Genomic DNA, 21,563 nt, shown 5'->3' with positions numbered 1-21,563 from the left:
TTTAGCTTTTTTTTAAGGATGCCAGCTCCCATGGTAGCAGGCATTATATAATTTACATATCTGTAACAGTTAATAATTATTTTACTGTTTGTTGAAAACCTTGGGAAATGAATGTGCAGAAAGATAGACTGATCTGAAAAAAATTAAGCTGATTTCCATATTAACACAGATGGTGTAAAAATCTGCAAGAATTAAGAGGAATTATGATTTTAACATGAAGAGATAAACCTAGAAATAAAGTTAAGAGGGGGAAAAAAGAAAAAAAAAAGAGGGAAGAAGCTGCCAAAATTGGAATAAAAGCTGAAATGGATTTCTTATGGTTCTTCCATATTGTATACATGTATTCTGTTCCAGATACAACCCATAATCTGTTACACACATACAAATTCATAAATGAATGCTGTATGTATACTCATTTTGTCTGTTCTTTGTAATGAATCAGATCCAGTTACTGGTGGGTCCCAGAATGAACTGTAATGATCAACAGAGTTGTACTCTGCCAGATGACCCAGACAAGAGATTTTTTCACTCTGCAGAGGAATCAGGCTCTATAGCTTTATATCCTCTTATATATATATGATAGCCCTGTTCTGTGCAATTATTACTTCTGTCATTCCATACCTCCCAAGCCTTTCCCAAACCTAGCTGCTCCAGCATCACTGTGTAATGGACATCAGAAATTTAATTATTTCTGTAGTCACAGACTACATAACATTTTTGAACTTTGCTGTATTCATTTAGATTTTTAGAATTTTATCTTGCTTCACATGGTGCATTTAGTGTAAAAGTATGTTCGTGACGAGAACAAGACTGACTCATCTCTCTCAGTGATATGTTCACTACCAGATGTTGTAGGTGTATATAACTATCACAGAATAACTAATTCATTTGGTAATAACCAAAGCCATTACAAGAACAGAAAATCAGTGTTACAGCCCACACCTCTCAGCCCGAGAGGACTGACAGAGGACTCAGCTGTGGCTCTGCACCATCACCTGGGTGGTGTGAGGCTTTCAGAGGAAGCCCCGACCCTGAATTCAGCAGTGGGCTCCCTTTTCTGTGCATGAGAACTGGCACCTCAGACTCACAAGAGCCAACATGCTACAGAGCCCTGCCTACACAACATGTTCACCCTGTCATTGCCATTTCCTGTGCCTACCTGTGCCCAAGACAGACAGGAAATGCCAATTTTATGAATAAACCAGAATAAACCAGGACTTCCCTGTGAGCTGCATTCCCCGCTCCCTCATATTGCCACACTGAAGTGACCGCACCTGCTACCAGAAGTTACTGTACTATTTTTTTACTTAACTAGCCTCTGGTGTTTGGGTATTAAAAGATAAAATGGATATTCTACCAGTGGCAGTGGTACTCACCGTTGGAATTTAGTGTCTGAATCCCCTCTGTAACTGTAGTCCCAAAGTTCTGCAATAACAATCATTTATCACAGGTGAAGTATAATTTCAGGGACAGAGACTTCTTATAAGAAGTTCAAGTAAATGAGGAGAATGTATCAAAAATCAGCATTAAAACAGGAACATAAAGTTTACTGTAGTCTCACTGTTGCCTGATAACTTCATGGTGTTTCAGCAATAGTATCTCTTGGAAAATTGCTTTCTGAAAGCAAAAAATAATTACCACATTATTCATTGAAGAAGATACCCCTGTATTTTTCCCTTTCACACACAGCAAATATTCATTGAAAAACAAAGATTTCCTGTAGTGCAATATATTATGAAAATATTTACAACATTACATGGTAGGTAAGCTATTATTGTCATTATTTATTTTCTATTTGATGTTAATGAAAATAAGCCACCACTGGTTATGTTAATTTACCCCAGAAGAGTCATAGAAATTAGTAGAAAACAAAATGAAGGGGTTTAAGATTATCTGTGAAGAGCTTAGTCCTTGTGGTCTTCAGAAAAGTTAGTTACCTGTTCTGCTCAAAAAAAAAATCTGCATTTAGGCAGCACACCTGAAACTGCTGAAGAATCATAGACTCAAAGAATGAGTTGGAAGGCACCACCCTTTCTTATGTCCAGTCTAAACCTACACTCTTTCTTTAAAACCACTGCCCCTCGTTCTGTCACTACAGGCCTTGGTAAAGGCTGTCCTGTCTCTGTCCTTATAAACCCCCTTTAAGCACTGAAAGGCCACAATGAGGCCTCCCCGGAGCCTTCTCTTCTCCAGGCTGAACACCCCCAACTCTCAGCCTTTCTTCACAGGAGAGGTGTTCCAGGCCTCAGAGGATTTTCTTGGCCCTCCTCTGGCCCCGCTGGAGCAGGTCCGTGTCCTTCTGCTGTTGGTGCCCCAGAGCTGGACCCAGCCCTGCAGGGGGGTCTCCCAGAGCGGAGCAGAGGGGGAGAATCCCCCCCTCGCCCTGTGCCCCCCCTGCTCTGGGTGCAGCCCAGCACACGGGGCCTTTCTGGGCTGCCAGTGCCCGTTGGTGGCTCACAGGCCGTTTTCCACCCCCCAGCCCCCCAAGTCCTTCTCCTGGGGGCTGCTCTCCATCCCCTCCTGGCCCAGCCTGGGTTTGTGCTGGGGATTGCCCCGGCCCGTGGGCAGGACCTTGCCCTTGGCCTCGCTGAACTCCATGAGGTTCACATGGGCCCTGAATATTCTGAGTATGTCTAAATACTCACAAGTATCAAAATATTGCAGTTTTTTGTAACTTTCTGCAATAATTAAAATGAGAAATATGAACTGACAGTATTCCTTGTTCTCACAGTATAGGAGAAAGTAGTGCTGTGACCCTGTCTGGTAGGACTGGAAGGCGAAGGGATTAGATTCTCTTTCTTGTTGGTTTGTCCAGAGGAAAACAGAACATTGTTTTGTGCAATGAATAAAACATTTCCCTTCAGCTGGAGTAACCATCAAATGCCCGTTGCATTTTCCTCTCAGTTGCTGTTACTGCTCAGGTGGGGCACTGGTGAGATGAGCTGTATGTCACCCGGTTAGGACACCCCCATATTCACTGCTCGTGTTGCTGGGAGGACTTGGATATTGGAAGACTCTGCAGTGCAGATTTACATATGGTTCCATAGGCCTGGGAGTAACTGCCCATCGATGCTTTCGGATCCCCAGCAGCTCCCATGTTTGCAGTAATCTGGAACATCTTTTTGCTGGACTTCAGAAGGGGACGTACATCTTTGCTGTGAAACTGAGTATTCCTTGGATTCTGTACAAGAAAGAAAAGCCAAGATAGTTATAACCGGTAATCAGCTTTCTAAAATACAAATAAGGAACACAGATGTTGCTTCAGCTGAGGAGTAGAAGAGATAATGAATGTTATATGAATAATAAACAAAACAGACTATTTTGTAAGATCAGGAATGGAATAGGATGGTAAGAATGATGTGAGGGAGAAGGGTTTAAGAATGGGTGTGTCAAGAATGAGCTAGTGGCACTGGAGCAAGACACAACAAACTAATCCTGCACTGGAGCAGAAGTCCAAGGGCCTGTTTGACTAGTATCTTGTTTTCAACAGTAGTGAATGCTTTAAATATATGTACAAAAGACAGATCATCATCATCATCCCCTGGCTCGGTGACCTGAGATGGAAGCTGCAGGTGGGTACTGTGTTTATCAGTTCCCGTGGGGAAGAGTTAATAATACATCAATACCTTATAATACATCATCCATTACAGCACATTTGAATCTTCAGTGCAAGAGGAAGAGTTGTTTCACTGCAGTTTATTCTTTGTGAACCTCTGTAGTGAACTGAAAGGCAGGAATTTCCATTCAGTGTTGTGGCACTGGCTACTGACACCCCAGCCATGATGTAGGAGTCTTCCCTGGTCAAATGGCTGAGAACAAGAGTTTCATGATCCTGATAGGATACTGAAAATGAATGCAGACTGAATGCAGAGCAAACAGGAATGTGAGAACTTTTCAGCTCCTGCTGAGGCTGAATGAGAAAGATGGAAAAGTCAACATTCATATAACATAGATCAGCCACAATGCTGATGACCTTCTACCACAATAATCTGTCTCTGACAGGAACAAATATAAAGCACAGGGCATGTGTAGGGTGATCTTCTCCCTATTTTGCTCTTCCAGTAAAAGAAGTTGGTCACAGTTACCTAAAGATTCTTCATAAAGCAACTGCCACAGTCTCATGTTGTGAAATAAATGGTTCCACGCTTGCTCCACACTTGTGGAATAAATAGTTCCTCTCACTCTCAAAACATTTTGAATGGGATTCCAAAGCAGAGGGGCTGGAAGACAGATTGCAGGTATGCATGTGGACATACTTGGAGTTACTGGCAATCATGTCTCCTTCTAGCAGTCATTCCTGTGTATCTTCCTATCAATCACAACAGTAAGAAGAGATCCAGTAGGAACAAGCTTGACTCTCAACAGTGTCTGCAGCTTGCTTCTAGCTTGAAATGGTTCAGATCATTCAGAGCTGTGTTCAAAGAAATAATGTGCTTTAAGGTAAATGTGATACTGCATGCTGACACAAAGCTGGTGATCCCACCCAACACATCCTTGATAGTGGTGTCTGTCAGAAGTCCCTTCACACAACTGTGCTCAGCAGACATTTTGAATGATTTGGAGCTCCAGCACATAGACACTCAAGTATTCTTTTGTGGGGATGTGAGAAAGTCCCACAACAAACAAGTCCATCTTTAGTGTCACAAAAAAGATAATCTGTGGTGCCTCTTTCCATATTCTTCCTCTGCCATAAACTTCCTCTGATCACCTTGTGTTGCCTAGGCTCTCATGGAGCTAGTCAGCAGACAACTGGCTCAGGAAAAAGAAAAAGCAGGGGCAAGGAAGTAATTTAAGAACCCAGTGAGGATAAGAACTTTTACAGGGAAGTATGGCCAAGAACAGGGAAGAGGGAGGAGCAGAGAGTACAGGACTGTTCAGCAGCAGCAATCCATTAGGTTGATTTCAGAGACAGTGTGTGAATTCTCCAGCTAAGTTTGGAATATCCAACAGTCTCAATCTGGTTAAAAAAGAATTTGCTACCTACACACTTTGGACAGGACTAGCCATCATTGAAGCTAATGTAAAAGCAACTGATCCGTGATTCTCACAGGGAGTTTTTGGTGCTGCTGACAATCTGAACAATGCGATAATCTGAGATGGTTTTCAAATCCTCAGTTGTCTGAAGTGATAAAACTGAAAGTAGAATGGAGTCCAAAATGAACCTGTCATCTAGAAAAGAGCAGTGGAAAAAAAGTTGTATATCTGAGCACATCTCAAAAAACGTTGTATTAAAAATGCAAGACGGGAAAAAGAAATTGAGGCAGAGAATCTGCAGAGATACTTTTACTTTCCTTTCTGATTACAGTTAGCTGACATATATGATCCATTACAATTAATCTTTGTGAAAAAAATACTTCTTATGCAGAGACCTAGATTTACAGAAGGGCTGTGTTACTTCATGTTCTCTGAAGTACCTAATGCCCATACTTAAACTCAACAGTCATTCACAGAACTGCTGCATCAACCTGTGGGCACCACAATACTCTTGCTGCTCAAGTCACAGGTGATAGGGTTTTTTGAAAGACAGGGGTTAGACTTAAAACTCCAGGAGAAACTTAGTGTTTATAAACCCTGAGTAGCCAAAGATCAGCATTACATATGCCAGAGATGTAAGGGTAAAGCCACATCTGTGCCCTTGTCATTTCCTGGTGGTGACTATAGGTGGTCTTCCTCTCCACACTCTGCCTCATGAACAGAACTTAACTCAGGTTCATAAACTTCATTAGTAGACAAAGCACCTGGAGAGTGCAATATGCAGGTTCTTATATGAACCTACCCCATGTTAGAGGCAAGCTATGTCTAGTTATTTTCCCTACTAGCAGAAACTCTTCCGTTAGCCTACTCCTCAGCTCTCTAGTAAGAGAACGTGCTCTACACAAGTCCAACTGCCTTATCAAACTAGGTACCATCTGACTGACACTACAAACAAACAATGGCATTTCAGTGTGTATCTTTGTCATAAGTCATTTTAACTGATAAAAATGTATTAATTTAGACATTCACAGAGCAGCATGTCTTGCCTCTCATTTAAGTATTTTTAAAAACCTGCAAATTAAAAAATTCTGTGTCTATATCATTTTGGTCCATGAAAAGTTAAGGGGGTTTTTTTCGGTAGCACTGCTACTCACATTATAAAGGTTCTGTACACTTGTAGGAGGTAGCTGAGCATTTGCACTTGCCCATGTGAACTGTCTCCCCAGATTCCTATTGTTGGAGATTCTGGCCTGTTGAGAAGGTGGTGCAGAACAGTTCCTGATCACGGCACCACAGTTTGCATTACCTGCAGAAGAAAAAACATGAGAGAAAGTAGGAAAATCACAAGGACTCTGACTGAGGCAGGGACAGAAAGAACATAAAAACTGAGTCAGCCCCTGCCTCCTCATTCCATCTCACAAACAGAACAAAAATATTCAGAATAAAATTAGCATGTAGTAGCAAGCAAAACCAGTTCAAAAGGGCATGGAAAAAGACAGCAGCAGTAGAGAAGCAAAGAGAAAACAGAAAGGAACACAGAGTCAGGACCAAGGCAGGAAAGAGCCAAAGAGAATGTCATACACAAATCGTTCAACAGCATTTTGTGTCATTTTCCTCCCACACTTTCAACCTTCCATTTTGCCATGTAAATTCCCTTTATTTCTTTTTCTCCACTCAATCTCTTTTCTTCTTTCTTCCCCACAATAATGCCCCATGATGGATTAGATCCCACTGTAGCAGGGTAATACCTACTTTGAACAGCAGTGTGTGTTATAGGGTTGTATATCACACTGATCTTCGATCTCGGACATAAAGTTCTTGCTAAACCTTCCTGGCTGGATGCTTCTGGCAGGACACTAGTTGTGGTTCCAGCATGCACATGTGAAGTTTTTAGAAGAGGTGGTGCTGGTTCCCTCTGGCCTTTCCTGGTAGGTAAAGTCACAGAACTGGAATTTGGAAGAAGCGGCCTGGATTCAGACTGACTTAGTGGAATGTTTTCTCTCCGCACTTGCTCCTTTGGATGACTATTTAATTTCTTTTCCAGGATCATCTATACAAGGAAGTTGATTAGACTTAACACAACTACACAGCAGAGGAACAAAACAGAAATAAAGGGAAAGATTTACAAATAACTGCTATTTATTTCACACGATAGGTAATAAGTATAATATAAAAATTAATTTAGGGATAGAGAGAGGATAGAAATAATAAGGATTGGGTGAAGAGGCAATTTCAATATATCCTGAGGGAGAACACCACTGAGTAAAATAGACATTAACCTTGGAAAAGACAGAATCCATATGCCCAAAAGGTTAACACTATGTTGCTTCTTACCATCCCTTTCCAGAACTTTGCAAAGCTGATTTGGTCAAAGCAACATTAATTCAAGTTAGTTCATAATTATTTCTCACCTAACTCTACTACACATTATTATCTAACAACAGAATCCTTGCCAAGGTTTTGGGTCTTGGTGCAGACAACCTGCTCTCAACTTCCTGTAATCACAGTTGTTCCAAAATTTGACACCCTATCAGTAAGACTATTCAAAACTATTCACTTGTTTCTTAGCCTTGTACCTAGATTATGTGACCAATCTATTGACATTTGGAGTATCTTTTCTACCTGTGCTCAGTATTCCCTTGACTAACCCATCTGCTCCTGACTCCTAACACATGTAGAGTTTAATAGTTTCCTTCTATTTAAGGCCTTAGAAGAGATTTTAAGTAGGTTCAACTTTTAAAATTCAATTTTATTTTTATTTTCTTCTATTTTAATTATTGTTAATAGAAGTGACAATACTTTTCCTTTCTCTCTGGGAAGGTGGACACCCTTATCAGTCTTTCTCAGTCTTGGATTTTGTAATCTCTCCTTCCTTTTTAATCTTCTCTTCCCACCTTCATTCTTTCCAACACCTGTTTTACTGTGTTTACATTCCAGCGACTGCTCTTCTCAATGCCCTTCAGTTCCTCTGCCTCATAACATGGCATTTACATAACTTCTTTTACTGTAAAAACTAAGTCAAAAACAATTTCTCCTCCTGAAGGTTTGATTTACTTCCTCTTTTGCTGCTCCCTGTATTTCATTGTTGGAGCATTCACTCCAGCTATCCTCCCCCTACTGTCTCAACACCATCATCCAGATTAGTTCAGTCTTATAATTAGTTCTGATTTGTGTTTATCTTTGTTCTCTCACATCTTTACATCAAACGTTCACAGAATCATAGAATGGGTTGGGTTGGAGGGGACCTTTAAAGATCATCTAGTCTAACCACCCTGCCTGGTGCAGAGGTATCTTTCACTGGAGCAGGGTGCTCACAGCCCCATCCAGCCTGACCCTGAGCACTTCCCACGATGGGGCATCCGCAGCTTCTCTGGACAACCTGTTCCAGTGTCTCACCACCCTCATCGTAGCTATTTTTTTTCCTTATGTCCAATCTAAACCTACACTCTTTCAGTCTAAAACCCCTCGTTCTGTCACTACAGGCCTTGGTAAAGGCTGTCCTGTCTCTGTCCTTATAAACCCCCTTTAAGCACTGAAAGGCCACAATGAGGCCTCCCCGGAGCCTTCTCTTCTCCAGGCTGAACACCCCCAACTCTCAGCCTTTCTTCACAGGAGAGGTGTTCCAGGCCTCAGAGGATTTTCTTGGCCCTCCTCTGGCCCCGCTGGAGCAGGTCCGTGTCCTTCTGCTGTTGGTGCCCCAGAGCTGGACCCAGCCCTGCAGGGGGGTCTCCCAGAGCGGAGCAGAGGGGGAGAATCCCCCCCTCACCCTGTGCCCACCCTGCTCTGGGTGCAGCCCAGCACACGGGGCCTTTCTGGGCTGCCAGCGCCCCTTGGTGGCTCACAGGCCGTTTTCCACCCCGCAGCCCCCCCAGGTCCTTCTCCTGGGGGCTGCTCTCAATCCACTCCTTCCCCAGCCTGTGTTGATATTGAGGGCTGCCCCTACCCAGATGCAGGACCTTGCACTTGGCCTTGTTGAACTCCATGAGGTTCACATGGGCCCACTTCCCAAGCCAGACTAGTCGGGGAATAGATCAAGTGGCCTGGGAGCAAGGGGGTGAGGGGGTTTCCAAGGGCCAGCCCGGTGTGAGATACCCGTGTATCTGTGGTGGAGGGAGAGGACCAGAAGTGTCCTGCCCAGCTGCTTGTCTGCACTGTCTATACCAGCACCTGGAGAAGGGCTGCAGCCTCTGGGGATGTACAGCCAGGTGCCAGCCACTGAGGACACGGGGTCCAGGGGAGCTGCTGAGCAGGCCAGTGTCTGAGACCAGCTGCTGCAGGAATCCACCCTGCACCTAGGTAAATATATTCTCATGAGTGGACTTCCAACTTGCTCAGCCAGAGAAGGCAGCAGGACAAGGCTGCTGGTGCTGTTTGTGGGAGTGCTCTGTGTGCTCTTTGTGATCCATGTGGCCAGCCATGTCTGTGCAGTGTGGGGGTGTTTTCTGTGTGCGTGTTCCTACTGAGAATACATCTTCAGCATTGCTACTGCCTGGGCCTGGGGACATGGAATGGCTGCAGCCTCACCTCACTTGGGAATGTTGGATCCAGCATAATATATTTTCCTCTAACACAGTCCCTCAGACATCATGCTTTACAGACTTCTGTTTCCCGGTGGGAATTCAGATTTAAAGACCTCATAAAAATTATGACAGTATGGAACTGACTGATAAGAAACACCAAGATGTAACTGTAGGGGTGTATGGAAAGCCTAGGGGAACACAAACAGAAGAAAATTACATAATTCATTAAATGTGAGCAAGAATGGCAGGTTACCTGGAGCATTAGGATTTTGGAAAATAGGATAAGAGAAAGTACCTCATATAATTTATTTCGATATTCCGCCACAGACAGCTGGATATCATCACCTAAAGGGAGAATCACATCATAATCCAGAGAGGGCTCCCTGGCAGGACAGTGAAACCTAAGATAATAACAAATAATGTAATTTACTAAGACTAAAACGAGCACCACAGATTAATATAATGTTAAAAAAGGATTGTTAAATCATCTAGTGCGATCTCTAGTGTAAATAGGGTTAGAGAAAATTAAGAATTAGCTTTGTTTTGGTTTTCTATCATGCATATAAAGAAAACTTGTGCCAAGAGCAGGTCTATATCATCTCATAAGACATCAGGGTTAACTGCACATTGATATTGCTCTCACCTTTTCACATAAGGATGCTGCAGAGCCTCCTCTGCTGTGAGTCGTTTATTAGGGTTAAATACTAAAAGTTTCTTCAGAAGATCCAAGGCAGGCAATGGAGTAGAGGATGGTAGTATCTCCTCAAATGTTACTCGCTGCCTAGAAGTCAGAAAACAATGATATAAGCTTCCAATGTCTAATTCAGAGTGAAGGCATGAATTACAGTTCTGGGAGTCACATCAAGGTGACACCTGACTCCAGAGTTCACTCACAAATAGTGTGTCAGAATGCTGGAACTCTCTGAAGTGTAGGCCTGAGTACGGCCTTTCATTAGGGCTGTGTGCCTCCCTCCTAGTGCTAGGAACCTACACGAAGTGCCTAACTTGCAAGTCTAGTCTTTCTCTAGAAAGTCTAGTCTTTCTCTGGAAAGAGTGAGAGATACCAGACAGTATCACACACAGGAAAATAAGAAGTCCTCTGGACAAGAAATATTTCTTTTGTTCTTTTGACAATGCAGGAAGCCCAAACTCTTGGATGTTTCAGTAGAACTGTTAAAGACCCCATGAATCCAGCCCTTAGGCCACAGAAATGTATTTCTGTATAATTCGCAATGAGAAGGTGAAGTTTAAAAATCTGGGTTTGCATTTTGAAATCCTAAAGATAAATTATTAACATAGCAGACATGAGAATATCCAATACATTTGAAAAATCAGTTTTAAAACATAATTCTTGCTCATATTTTAAATCATCTTCTTACTCCCAGTAAAAACACAAAGAAGTGCTAAGCAGCACAGCAAACTGCAAAAACTGAAAGCAGCCATTAATGAGCCCTCAAATGTGATGTACAGCAAAAGAGAGAGCATGCCATGGAGCAGGTACAGGAACAAATAAACCAGTGTCAAGAACAAATACATCAATATTATGACCAGAACCAGCTAAACAGGTGTAATTACTATCAATTCCTGTCTAGTACACTGCAGTCAAACCTGTTGTGATGTCAAACCCCTCTGGTCCCATGTTAGATGCCAAAAAGGACTCTGGTGGGTTGACCCCAGATGACAACTAAGACCCCATCCAGTCACTCACTCTACCCCCCTCAGCAGGATGGGGGAGAGAATCAGAAGGGCAAAACCAAGAAAACCTTATGGGTTAAGATAAAAAGAGTTCAGTATGTGGATGGAAAAATGGAAAAAAAAAAACACCAAGTTGTACAAAAGCAATCACCTGCCACCAACAGCCTGATACTCAGCCAGTGTCCGAGCAACAGCTACTTCATAGAAATTCCTCCCCACCCGTTTTATTGCTGATCATGACACTATATGGAGTATCTCTGATCAGAAGGGTCAGCTGTCCCAGCTGTGCCCTCCCCAGCCTCTTACCAACCCTTCGCCTACTTGCTGTGGGGGCAGAGTGAGGAACAGACAGCCTTGATGGCTGCTCTGCAAGCACTGTTAAGCAACAGCTGAAATACTGCCGTTTTGTCAACATAATTTTGGTCACAAATATAAAACACAGCAGCATACAAGCTGCTATGAAGGAAATGAACTCCATTCCAACCAAACCCAGTACAGGTGCACAGCAAAAAGATAAGCAGCATCATTCAGAAATTGCATCAAGGGGAATTCCTGTGGGATGCTGTGGTCATCCACTTCCCCCTGCAAGGTCAAACCCACATGCTGTGCTGACAGGTGAATCAGCAAGGACACAAGTGTCTCAGTTCCTCAACTACCTGGCACAGATCAATACAGAAATCCTGGCATCCCTGAATAATGCTCCAGGATGCCAGCTGAAGTCAGCATGAAAACACATGTGCTGTTCATGTGAACAGTAAGGGACCTGGCAGAGGTCCCTTATGATTTGAGCCACCCTAACCCACACCAATAAAAACATCAGCAAACTTCAGAGAACTCACAGCACACATAGCTGGTCTACGTGTACTGCAGACTCCCTGACAAGAAGGGAGCCCTCTGGTATCATACAGATACGGGTAGAGAATACTTAGAGACTGGTGAATAATTTGCTGTGGCCATCAGACAGTGTAAGAGCGTTAATTTTACTAATGTTCACTAATTAAGTATGTCATAAATGCAGAATTCTGTGGTAGTCTGTGTATGTAATGAGGATCCAAAAGAACCATGACAGATATAAGGGAAAAAAAACCCCAAACCAAGACAGTGAGAGTCCTTAAGCAGCTGGAATGAGTCTGTCAGCCTGAACAGATTCAGGGTTTCCATGTGTGAACCAATGACATCTGATACTCAAATGACTCAGGATAGGAAAATATTCTAATTTTGAGAAAGTATTCATGACAATAGCTTGGAATGTAGGTCCAACCTCATTCTGTTTGGTTATTCCCAGATTATGTCATTGGTCTTCTCATCTTTTTTTTCTTTTTCTAAACTTTACATCCTTTCCTTAGAGGCAGGTGAATCTGCAGAGTAGAAATCATTTCCAACTGGTGAACACTGGAAGGTGAACTTTAGGGGCACTTTTTGTCAACATCGTACAGTAGACTCTTGAATTCTGAGACACACTCAACATACACGGCTTACCGGGAACTCATGCGGTGAATAACTGAGGCCCTGTAATCTGACTGCACAGCCAAAATATCTGCAATAATGAAAAGATAATGTTAATGCCAAAATTAGGATTACCAGAGCTATACAGTTTATGAGGGAAAGCAAACATTTGACATTAACATTGTAGATTATCATAATAAAACTCAGTGGGAGATCTTATGGAAGGGGGGTGGAATATCTACTTGCACATTTTCTAAGCTTCTCAATTCATACTCGTTCTATCATAGATTTCATAAACTTCCACTCATACCCACATATGCAGAAGCACCAAGATATCCAGGGCCAAACAATCTGGCCAGGATCACTTCTGTGGGACACCAGCTACTGAACTCATCACATTTGCTGGGGTTCAGTTTGGCTGGTGACAATGACCATTCTCTGAACGTGTCTGTCGTACTCTCTAAGAGCCAACAGTTGCTATGGAATGGGGTTTTTTTTGCTTCAGAATCTTGCTTCTTTGGTCCCCATAAATCCTTGGCAAAGTTGCTGCTCACAGGTTGGTTTTCTTGTTTACAATAACGTTTTGAACAAGTATTTGTTTTCACCTGTATGACTAAAAGAGAAATAAACTGTGCCTGTGATATGCTGCAACCTTGCAGCCACTGCCCTGTGGTTAGGATACAGGACCTTCTGCTAAGGAGTCATTTGTCCTGGGATCTTGTCTTAAGAGACCTGGTTATGACCAATTATCAACACATTTCTCAACTGTATTACTGAGAATGGAATAGCCTTTTTTGTTATTAGTGCGAGCTGTTCTTCTAGCTCTTGTCTTGGTGTTTTCACACACACATTTCCATTAATATTTCATGCACAGTAACCAAATCTCTAATAAAAACTATAAATAACTTTAAGCTTGAATGGAAATCTCCAAAACTGTGATGATGTCCTTAAACTGAAGGTAGTTATTTTTCTAGAAACCACTTGCTAGCTCAGTTATATAATTTTACAACATGGTGATATGTTCTAAAGTGTAGAGGCTTTTAGACTGGAACTCATAGAAGAAAATAATCATCATCATCTCTTTTGTATTTAACATATATTTACTCCAGCTTTCCCTCTGTGTTTAGATTTCCAGACCAAAAAGTCCAATTCACCTTTACTATGCAAGTCCCACTGAAGTATCATACTCTGTTTTAAACTGTTACCCTCTTATAAGTCTCAAAAATATTTTGAAGGCCTGGTTCTTGTTTCTCATCTAATCAAGTACAGGCTTATTGTCCTCTAACACTAACATTTTACAATTAAGTCATTAATTTCCTTGGAAAAGTGTTAGAATGACTCACAAGAGACACCTTCTTCCTGGATCCAGCTGGGCTGCTTTCCTTCGTTCTTTTAATCTCTTCTCTAAATACCTTTCCCTGTAGTAGAGTCCTACCTTCTGGGGATGGGGCAGGAATGACCCTCAAGATCTGCTCCATTTGATTCACTGTTGATGTTCCAGGAAAAAGAGGTTTCCCAAGTAGCAGCTCTCCCAGAATACAGCCAATGCTCCACATATCTACACCTTTAGTGTAACTACAAATAAGAAGAGAACAGAGTTAGGACTAAAACTTTCTGTACCTGGTATTCACATCACCTCCATTAGCTTATTTTGCTAGAAAAACAAGGATGGTGACTCCTTGAATACAAATGCTCACAGGTTTTAACTACAAAGTGGATGAGATTCTGGAATCATGAAACTAGCAAGCATAAAACAGAAAGGAGATTAACCCTACTAAGAGTCTGTTCTAGGAAACATAAAAGGAAATACATTAAATGCCAGGACAGGGTAATATATGCTTTTCATAGAACCAACGGTGAAGATACAAGTTGCTGATTGGAAACAACTGACTTTTCAGAGCATGATGAATCTAGAAAGCAGTTACAATTACTTAGGTGCAGTAAATGCCAAACAATGGGTAAATGACAGTTTTGCAAAACAGTCACATTTCAAATTTGGGATACTAACCCAACCTATATCCATTTTCTTTTCTGATCAATAAGCTTTTGTATATTTAAGCCAAAAAAAGGACTAAGCCTTACTAACGGGCAGCTGATTTAACATTTGATTACAGAGTCTTTTCTGAAGGTCTATCAAAAAACAATCCTTAAATTTAGAAAATAGGACTAAGGTACTCAGTCAAATTTTGTAAAGATGCAGATTTAAGGGGAGACAGAATAAGTCCAGTGGGAGAAAGGATGACAAACAGATGAGCTGATAATGTATGCAAATGAATAATCTAAGAAGCTGGGAAGGAAATGTACACGTAATGAGATTTTTATGTTGCATAACTGAAGTTTAAATGCATATTGAGAAAATGGGCTGCTGACATGACACGGCATCTGGTGACACAGAAAATGAAAATATTTAAGACTTTTACACAACAAATTTTACCAGTGGTGAAGAAATGATATAACCCCATCCCTCTGCTCACATCAAGCAGTTACCTCTGAGAGGAAAGTAAGATCTCAGGGGCTCGGTACCAGCGTGTTGCCACATACTCTGTTAGAGCAGGGTTGCCTTGATCCTCATTCACCTGACACAAAGAACGGGCCAGCCCAAAATCACAAAGTTTTACAAAGCAGTCTGCATCCAGCAAGATATTTGAAGGCTGAATTGAACAAAGAAAAATCAATAAGCTTTTTACTCTCTGAGTGGCAGAAGATTATTATCAAGGTTATTCTACTAGTCTCGTTCTTTTCACAGTTTTCCATTTAGTGTTTAACAGAAAACTTGAGTGAAGGATAAAGACTATGACTGAAATATACCTTCTGGTCTCTGTGAATAACATTTCCTGAGTGGATGAATTTAGTTGCCTTCAGGAGTTGGTAGAGAATGTAACACTTGTGGATATCTTTCAGTAAATTCCCCTTCTTAATCACAGCATGTAAGTCTGTCTCTGTAATATCAGTAATATATTTACATCAGTAAAGGGTTACCAAGTTGTGAATGTAAGTTCCTCAAAGCAAGGCCAGAATAGACCATTGTCCAAACTTTAATCTTTCAAGTGCATCCTCAACAGAGGTTAACACTAATTACTAATAGTACTGCAATCCCCCTTATTATCAGTTTGACTTGCAGCTAATGCTACAGTAACTGTTCTATTATTGCATCCTTTTGTAATAATAAAATTGCACAGTCTCTCCCATATGCAACTCTTCTGTCTCTACAAGCCTTCTAATTTGTTGCTCACTACCATCTTTCCTTCATCTCAACCAGCCAGTTCTCATATAATTATTGCTCCTTTTAAAGTTTCACTGCTATTCCCATCTAATCACAACTGATACACATAAAAACACCTGCAGTGCTCCTACCTTTATGTCTACTTATATGAATATTCATGTAAATCATCAACACGCTACTATCAAAGTAGGGAACAAAGATAACTCATAAGAGAGGCTGTATTTAAAATGGCTGATGCAACACTACGTCTCACCCATGGACTCAAAGATGAGGTAGATGTCCTTGTCATTCTGAGCTCGGATAACATCAAGCAACTTGATGATATTTGGATGTTCTCCAAATTCCTGTAGAGGGAAGACACCCAACTGTCAAAATCAAGTGTCTTGCTTGTGAATCATAAAAAAAAAGGACGATAACCTATTTTGTGTTGTATTATTGTCTAGAACAAACTTTAACATGCTATTTCCTTCATTATGCTTCCACTGAATTTTAAAAAGGATTTAAACTTGCTCCACAGTATGAAACCAGCCAGGTGATCTAAAAAAAAATAATTTCTGTTGTCTAAGACATTAGTTCTAAAAATTCTTCTATACCATTTGAGAATAAAATCCAGTCAACTTTATGCACCTCATATTTCCTACACAAAAATTATTGTGGCAGAGAAAATAGAATATCTAAGTTGCCATCAACATTCATAATTAGAGAACCTAACCAACCCAGAAGTGTCTATCTGAGGTAGGCTGAAACACTCTACAGGCTGCATTATTGTCATGGGAGATCCGTCAGCATACATGGCATATCCACCTCAATACTGGAGGTGAATTCTGTGCTCACATTTGCAGATGGACAATACTGTCAAGATCATTTACGTCATAATTTCCAGTCTTAACAACCTTTATTTCCTGTAGCTGGCACTTCTGCACAGCTAGAGACACTGTGAACACTTCACAGGATGCCAGCATTGTCATGAACTACCCTGAGTATAAAATTATAAATAGCTGCACCATAAAACCTAGACTTGTATCTAAAATACATAAATGATTTTTTTGTTATTCGAACCAGTAATGTAGACTTTATTTCCATCACAAATTCAGTCACAAACAGTATCAAAAATTGTAGTATTAAGCTCTCTCCAGCCATCTTAGAACAGCATCATCTTCCTAGACTCTGAGGCCAATGTTATAATGTACAACATCCAGAAAAATCCACAAATCAACACACTCACCTGCAGCAATCCATGAAAATACACTCACAAAGCAGTAATATACAGCCAGGCCATCAAATACCCTTGCATTTATTCTGAGGACACTATTCAGAATACGCAATCCAAACAATTTAAAGAAAGTTTTCATCCCAAAGGGATACATTTCTGGAGATGCACATCAGTCTTAAGTCTATTAAGCACCAAAAGTCATGAAAGTAAGGGCTTAATGGCACATTAACCTCCCTCCCCCAAAATTACTCGTTCTTTCCTTCAGGAAAAATATCCTTTTTTTCTCCCAACTTCTCCTCCACTCATCTACTCCAGAAGTGCTATACTTCCAGAGATGATCTAACAACTTACAGTAATTAACTTCTAAGGAATTGTTCTCCTATGTTTTTAGCTCTTAAGTTTGTGGCTTCCATTTCAGGCTTAAAGAATGTCTAAGAAGTATAAAACCTCATCTCTTTCCTACTTAAATTTGACAGTCTTAGGAAATAGCTCTTCCTATGAGCCCTGTCTTGCTTGTGTCCTTAGAAAATCATAGTTATAGCAACATTATCACTATTCAAAAATATTGATGTTTCTGCATGGTAAGTCTGAGGGAGGAATGGACAGATAATTTTAATGCCACTGCCACTGATAAGGTAAATAGGCGTAGTGTGTGGTCAATTATATCAAAACAAGAGCAGCCTTAATTAATTCCATACAGAACTCCCTTTTAGTTTTGCTCTGATTATTTCATGTGGTCAAGTTGCTTCCCACATGACAGAGGAAAAAAAATTTTGGCATGTAAATCTCTTCCACACCCCAGCCCCACCCCTGAATCATGGCATTTAAATTTTAAGAACAACAATTTCTGTCCACAAAGAAGTAAAAATTGACAGAAAGTGCAAATCAATATGGTGATCCTAGAGTAGACATACTGCTAAAAATGGTGAAAGAACAGGGCATGTCTCAAAGAAAAAATAAGACATATGCTCCATTTCATTCAGGTGGTTTTGCCCAGTCATGGGAAGACTTTGGCAAGATGGTGCAGAAAAGAAGTTAACAAGAGTTGCCAACACTGATCATTGCATTTTGAAAAAGAATGGGAAGAAAATATATGAACAACATCAGAGAGAATTAAAAATCAGAGAGGACAAGGAAAAATGGACGTTACCTGCAGGAACATAATCTCTCGAAATGTTCTCTAGAAATAAACAGAAAAAAAGTTTTTTATCAGCTCAACAGAATGACAGAACAGAGTACAGACCTCCAACGAGAGGGTTAAATCCATTCTAATCTCTATAGCAGAGGAAACCCTTATATGGTAGACAGGCTGGGAAAACGCCAGTTCCTCACAAGAGTCACAGGTGTGCTCTCTGTGCCCAGATGCTATGGCACAACAACATGAGGGAGAATCAAACTGCACATGCCTATGGAGACACTTTTTCCTCAGGGACACCAAACAGTAGCTTGTAGATGCCATGATATAGAAAGCTTGACATCTACTGCTCCTTTTTATCCTAATATAGCTGTAGACTGTATTATTACATGCATAATTGTCAAATAACTAACATCTTTCAGAGACATAAATCCCCAAAATATCTACAAACTCCCACCACATCTTTCAGGACATGTTAGAACAATGATTTCTCACCTGAGCATCTGTTCTGTTCCTGAAAGCATCAAAAATCTTTTTAACAGCAACTATTTCTCCTGTCCTGCGATCGACTGCTTTCCATACAATGCCATAAGCCTAGGGAGAAAAAAGGACAGATGAACATCTTAAGCACAGTTCAGGCCTTCAGTGTGGAAGCAGAACACACTCAGAGGGACTGGAAGAAGGAGTAATCACCAGCTACCTAGAAGAAAGAGAGATTAGGCCTATGAGCAGTGCTTGGTTGAGTCAAGGACTAAGATCATCTGAACCCATACCCCAGGACTACACATATTCTTGCGAAGTCTGCTTCAGGGTCAATACCTCAGTACTTAAGCATGAAAATCACTCAGTATCACATATTGCAGCTGTTTTACTTTGTAGGACTATTTAAACATTATCTGGGCATTTCTGAGTGAGAAATGACCCCACTGTGCAGGTGCCAGGCATCTCCTAGAATGTGGAAACTTAAAATTTAAATTTATGACCTAAAAATAAGAAAACTGGATTTGTACCACAAGGGAGACTGAGTAATCACCATTTGCGAGTATCACAGAATCATCCAAAACAGAGAAAACTCGAGAAGTTCCCATTACCTTAGTTGTTATCATAGCTTTTAATTAAAAAACAAACAAAAAACAAATACTACCCAGAACAAAAAAAACCCACCACCTGTCTGAATCCCCTCACTGTATGGGACAGTTTATCTCTCTTGCTGCTGCACTTCTCTGCTGTACTTTTCAGGCAGTCCTCACCTGTTTCAGGGACTCCAACAGCTTTTTAAATGCTTAGGTAAGTACATCAGCTGTGGACATACACAACACACACAGAACTTTCTGCATACAAGAGGCAGAAAATATGAGTATTTAGGAGACTGGAACCACTTGGGTTAAGAGCTCAACTAGTTGTTTTGATAATGTCAGTGATGCCTAGATGACCTGCATGTATGTAGTTATGTCTGTTACACAGTCTGCAAATAGAACTCTCAAACAATCTGATACTTCAGATGAAAGAGTAATATTTTCTGTTCGAAGACCTAGCATGTTAAAAGATGTGATATAATACAGTCAAAGGGAGAAAGCTGGTAACTAATAACAAGATGGCAATATACCTCAAGTCAGAGGCAAAATTAGAATGAAATATAGCCATAAGAAAGCTCTGTGTGGATTCAAAAGGAGAAAAACAAAACACTGTCTTAGGGAATAAGGAATAAAATGAGCCTCTCTCAAGTGTCTCCCTATAATTGCAGATGAAATACTTAACTAGCAGTATCAACACAACTAAACAACAGCAAAGAGCTGCCGGAATAGAAAAGCAGATAATCCGGAAAGGTTTAGAAACTGCCTGAGGAGAAAGATCTTAGAAATTAACCTTGGCTCACATATAAAAATACATCATTTTATGGGGAAAAAAATTACTTGATGAGGCATAATACTTGGAAGTAATTGGGCTGCAGTAAATGCAAAAGAATTTGGTGGGCACAAACAGAATATACTTTGAGACTCTGATTAATTTTACTGTAAACCAGGTGTACGTGCAAGCTTGGTGTTCTGTGTGGCAATTCTCCAGCAAATTACAGGAGAAAAAAACCTGATGGGGAAAGATGTTCCCTGTTTCACATGCTACAACCTAACATTTACCTTCCCCTGAAGTTTAGTTGTGAAACTGTAAGAAAACACTGGAAGTTATGAGGCTATGAGTTAGGACTCTTTCCCTTATTAGACATAATAAGTATTTCAAAGTCCAGTATTTTCTCAACTATATAAACTCTCAGACACGGCTCAGATCAGCGGCCTGCAGCAGGGACCGGCAGAGCGCAGACAACGGCGCCGCCGAGACGGCCCGCGGGACAGCGCCGGCCCGCGCCGCCCGGCCCCCGCGCCCCCCGGGGCACTCACCCCCTTGCCCAGGCGCCTCTTGATCTCGTACTTCTGGGCGACGGGCGCCTCCACCTCCGGCACGCTCATGGCGGGCAGCCCTCGGCCGCTCCCCGGGTTGATGCCTGCTGCTATGGAGACGGCCCCGCGCATGGCGCAGGCGCAGACCGCGGACAGAGGCCGCGCAGGCGCACGGCGTGACGCCGGGCGCACGGCACGTGAGCGCGGGAGGCCGCGCGCACGGCAAATGGCAGCCGGCGGCGCTGCCGTGCCGCTGGCGGGATCGGCCGCGCAGTACGGCCGCGCAGTACGGCCGCGCAGTACGGCCGCGCAGTACGGCCGCGCAGTACGGCCGCGCAGTACGGCCGCGCAGTACGGCCGCGCAGTACGGCCGCGCAGTACGGCCGCGTCCGCCTTCCTCCTTTCCCCGCGGGCCGGGCCGTGGCGGCGGGGCCGCAGCACAGCCTCAGCAAGTTTCCAGATGATGCAACGCAGGGAGGAGTGGTTGGTAGAGCAGATGTTTGTGCCACCCTGTCGGGCTGGCAAGATGGACCAACAGGAGCCTTGTGAACTTCGTCACTAGAAAACGCAGAGCCCTGCACCAGGGGAGGAATCCCGTGTAGCAGTACAGGCTGGCAGCTCTCGGGCGAGAAGACAGCCTGCCAGGAAAGGAGCTGGAGCTCCTGGTGGGCACCAGGTTGACTGTGAGCCAGCAAGTGTGCTCTTGCAGCAAAGGTGGTGAACATCGCCTTGGGCTGCACTAGGAAGAGCGTTTCCAGCTGACTGAGGGAGGTGGTCCTTCCCTTCTCACGGAGACACCTTCCCTAGAGTATCTTGTAGGGTCCTGGGTTCCCCAGTGTGAGACAGACATGGAACACACAGGATTGTGTGCAGCAAAGGGCCACAAAGATGATTAATGTTTGGGGCATCTGTGATACAGGGAGAGCCTGAGAGCTGGCGTTGTTTAGTCTGGAGAAAGCTCAGG

The 21,563-nt window shown here is 42.1% G+C and overlaps 1 protein-coding gene across 1 annotated transcript; it reads right to left on the bottom strand.

Moving 5' to 3' along the window:
- Positions 1-1,672: 1,672 nt before the first annotated feature.
- On the bottom strand, positions 1,673-20,720 carry MAPK15 (mitogen-activated protein kinase 15). The gene is made up of 13 exons (XM_074897532.1): positions 20,600-20,720; positions 18,702-18,800; positions 18,222-18,251; positions 16,112-16,202; positions 15,444-15,574; positions 15,123-15,286; positions 14,071-14,210; positions 12,669-12,726; positions 10,138-10,275; positions 9,790-9,895; positions 6,727-7,024; positions 6,129-6,280; positions 1,673-3,181 (listed from the first exon to the last, which is right to left on the bottom strand). The coding sequence occupies exons 1-13, from the start codon at positions 20,666-20,668 to the stop codon at positions 2,975-2,977; spliced, it is 1,683 nt and encodes a 560-aa protein (XP_074753633.1). The 5' UTR covers positions 20,669-20,720; the 3' UTR covers positions 1,673-2,974.
- Between the last annotated feature and the right edge of the window lie 843 nt (positions 20,721-21,563).

The sequence above is a fragment of the Athene noctua genome, chromosome 2 (assembly GCF_965140245.1).
Source record: "Athene noctua chromosome 2, bAthNoc1.hap1.1, whole genome shotgun sequence".
Classification (NCBI taxonomy): domain Eukaryota; kingdom Metazoa; phylum Chordata; class Aves; order Strigiformes; family Strigidae; genus Athene; species Athene noctua.
The sequence above is the reverse complement of the archived record's forward strand: the minus strand, read 5'-3'. Positions and strand labels throughout refer to the sequence as shown.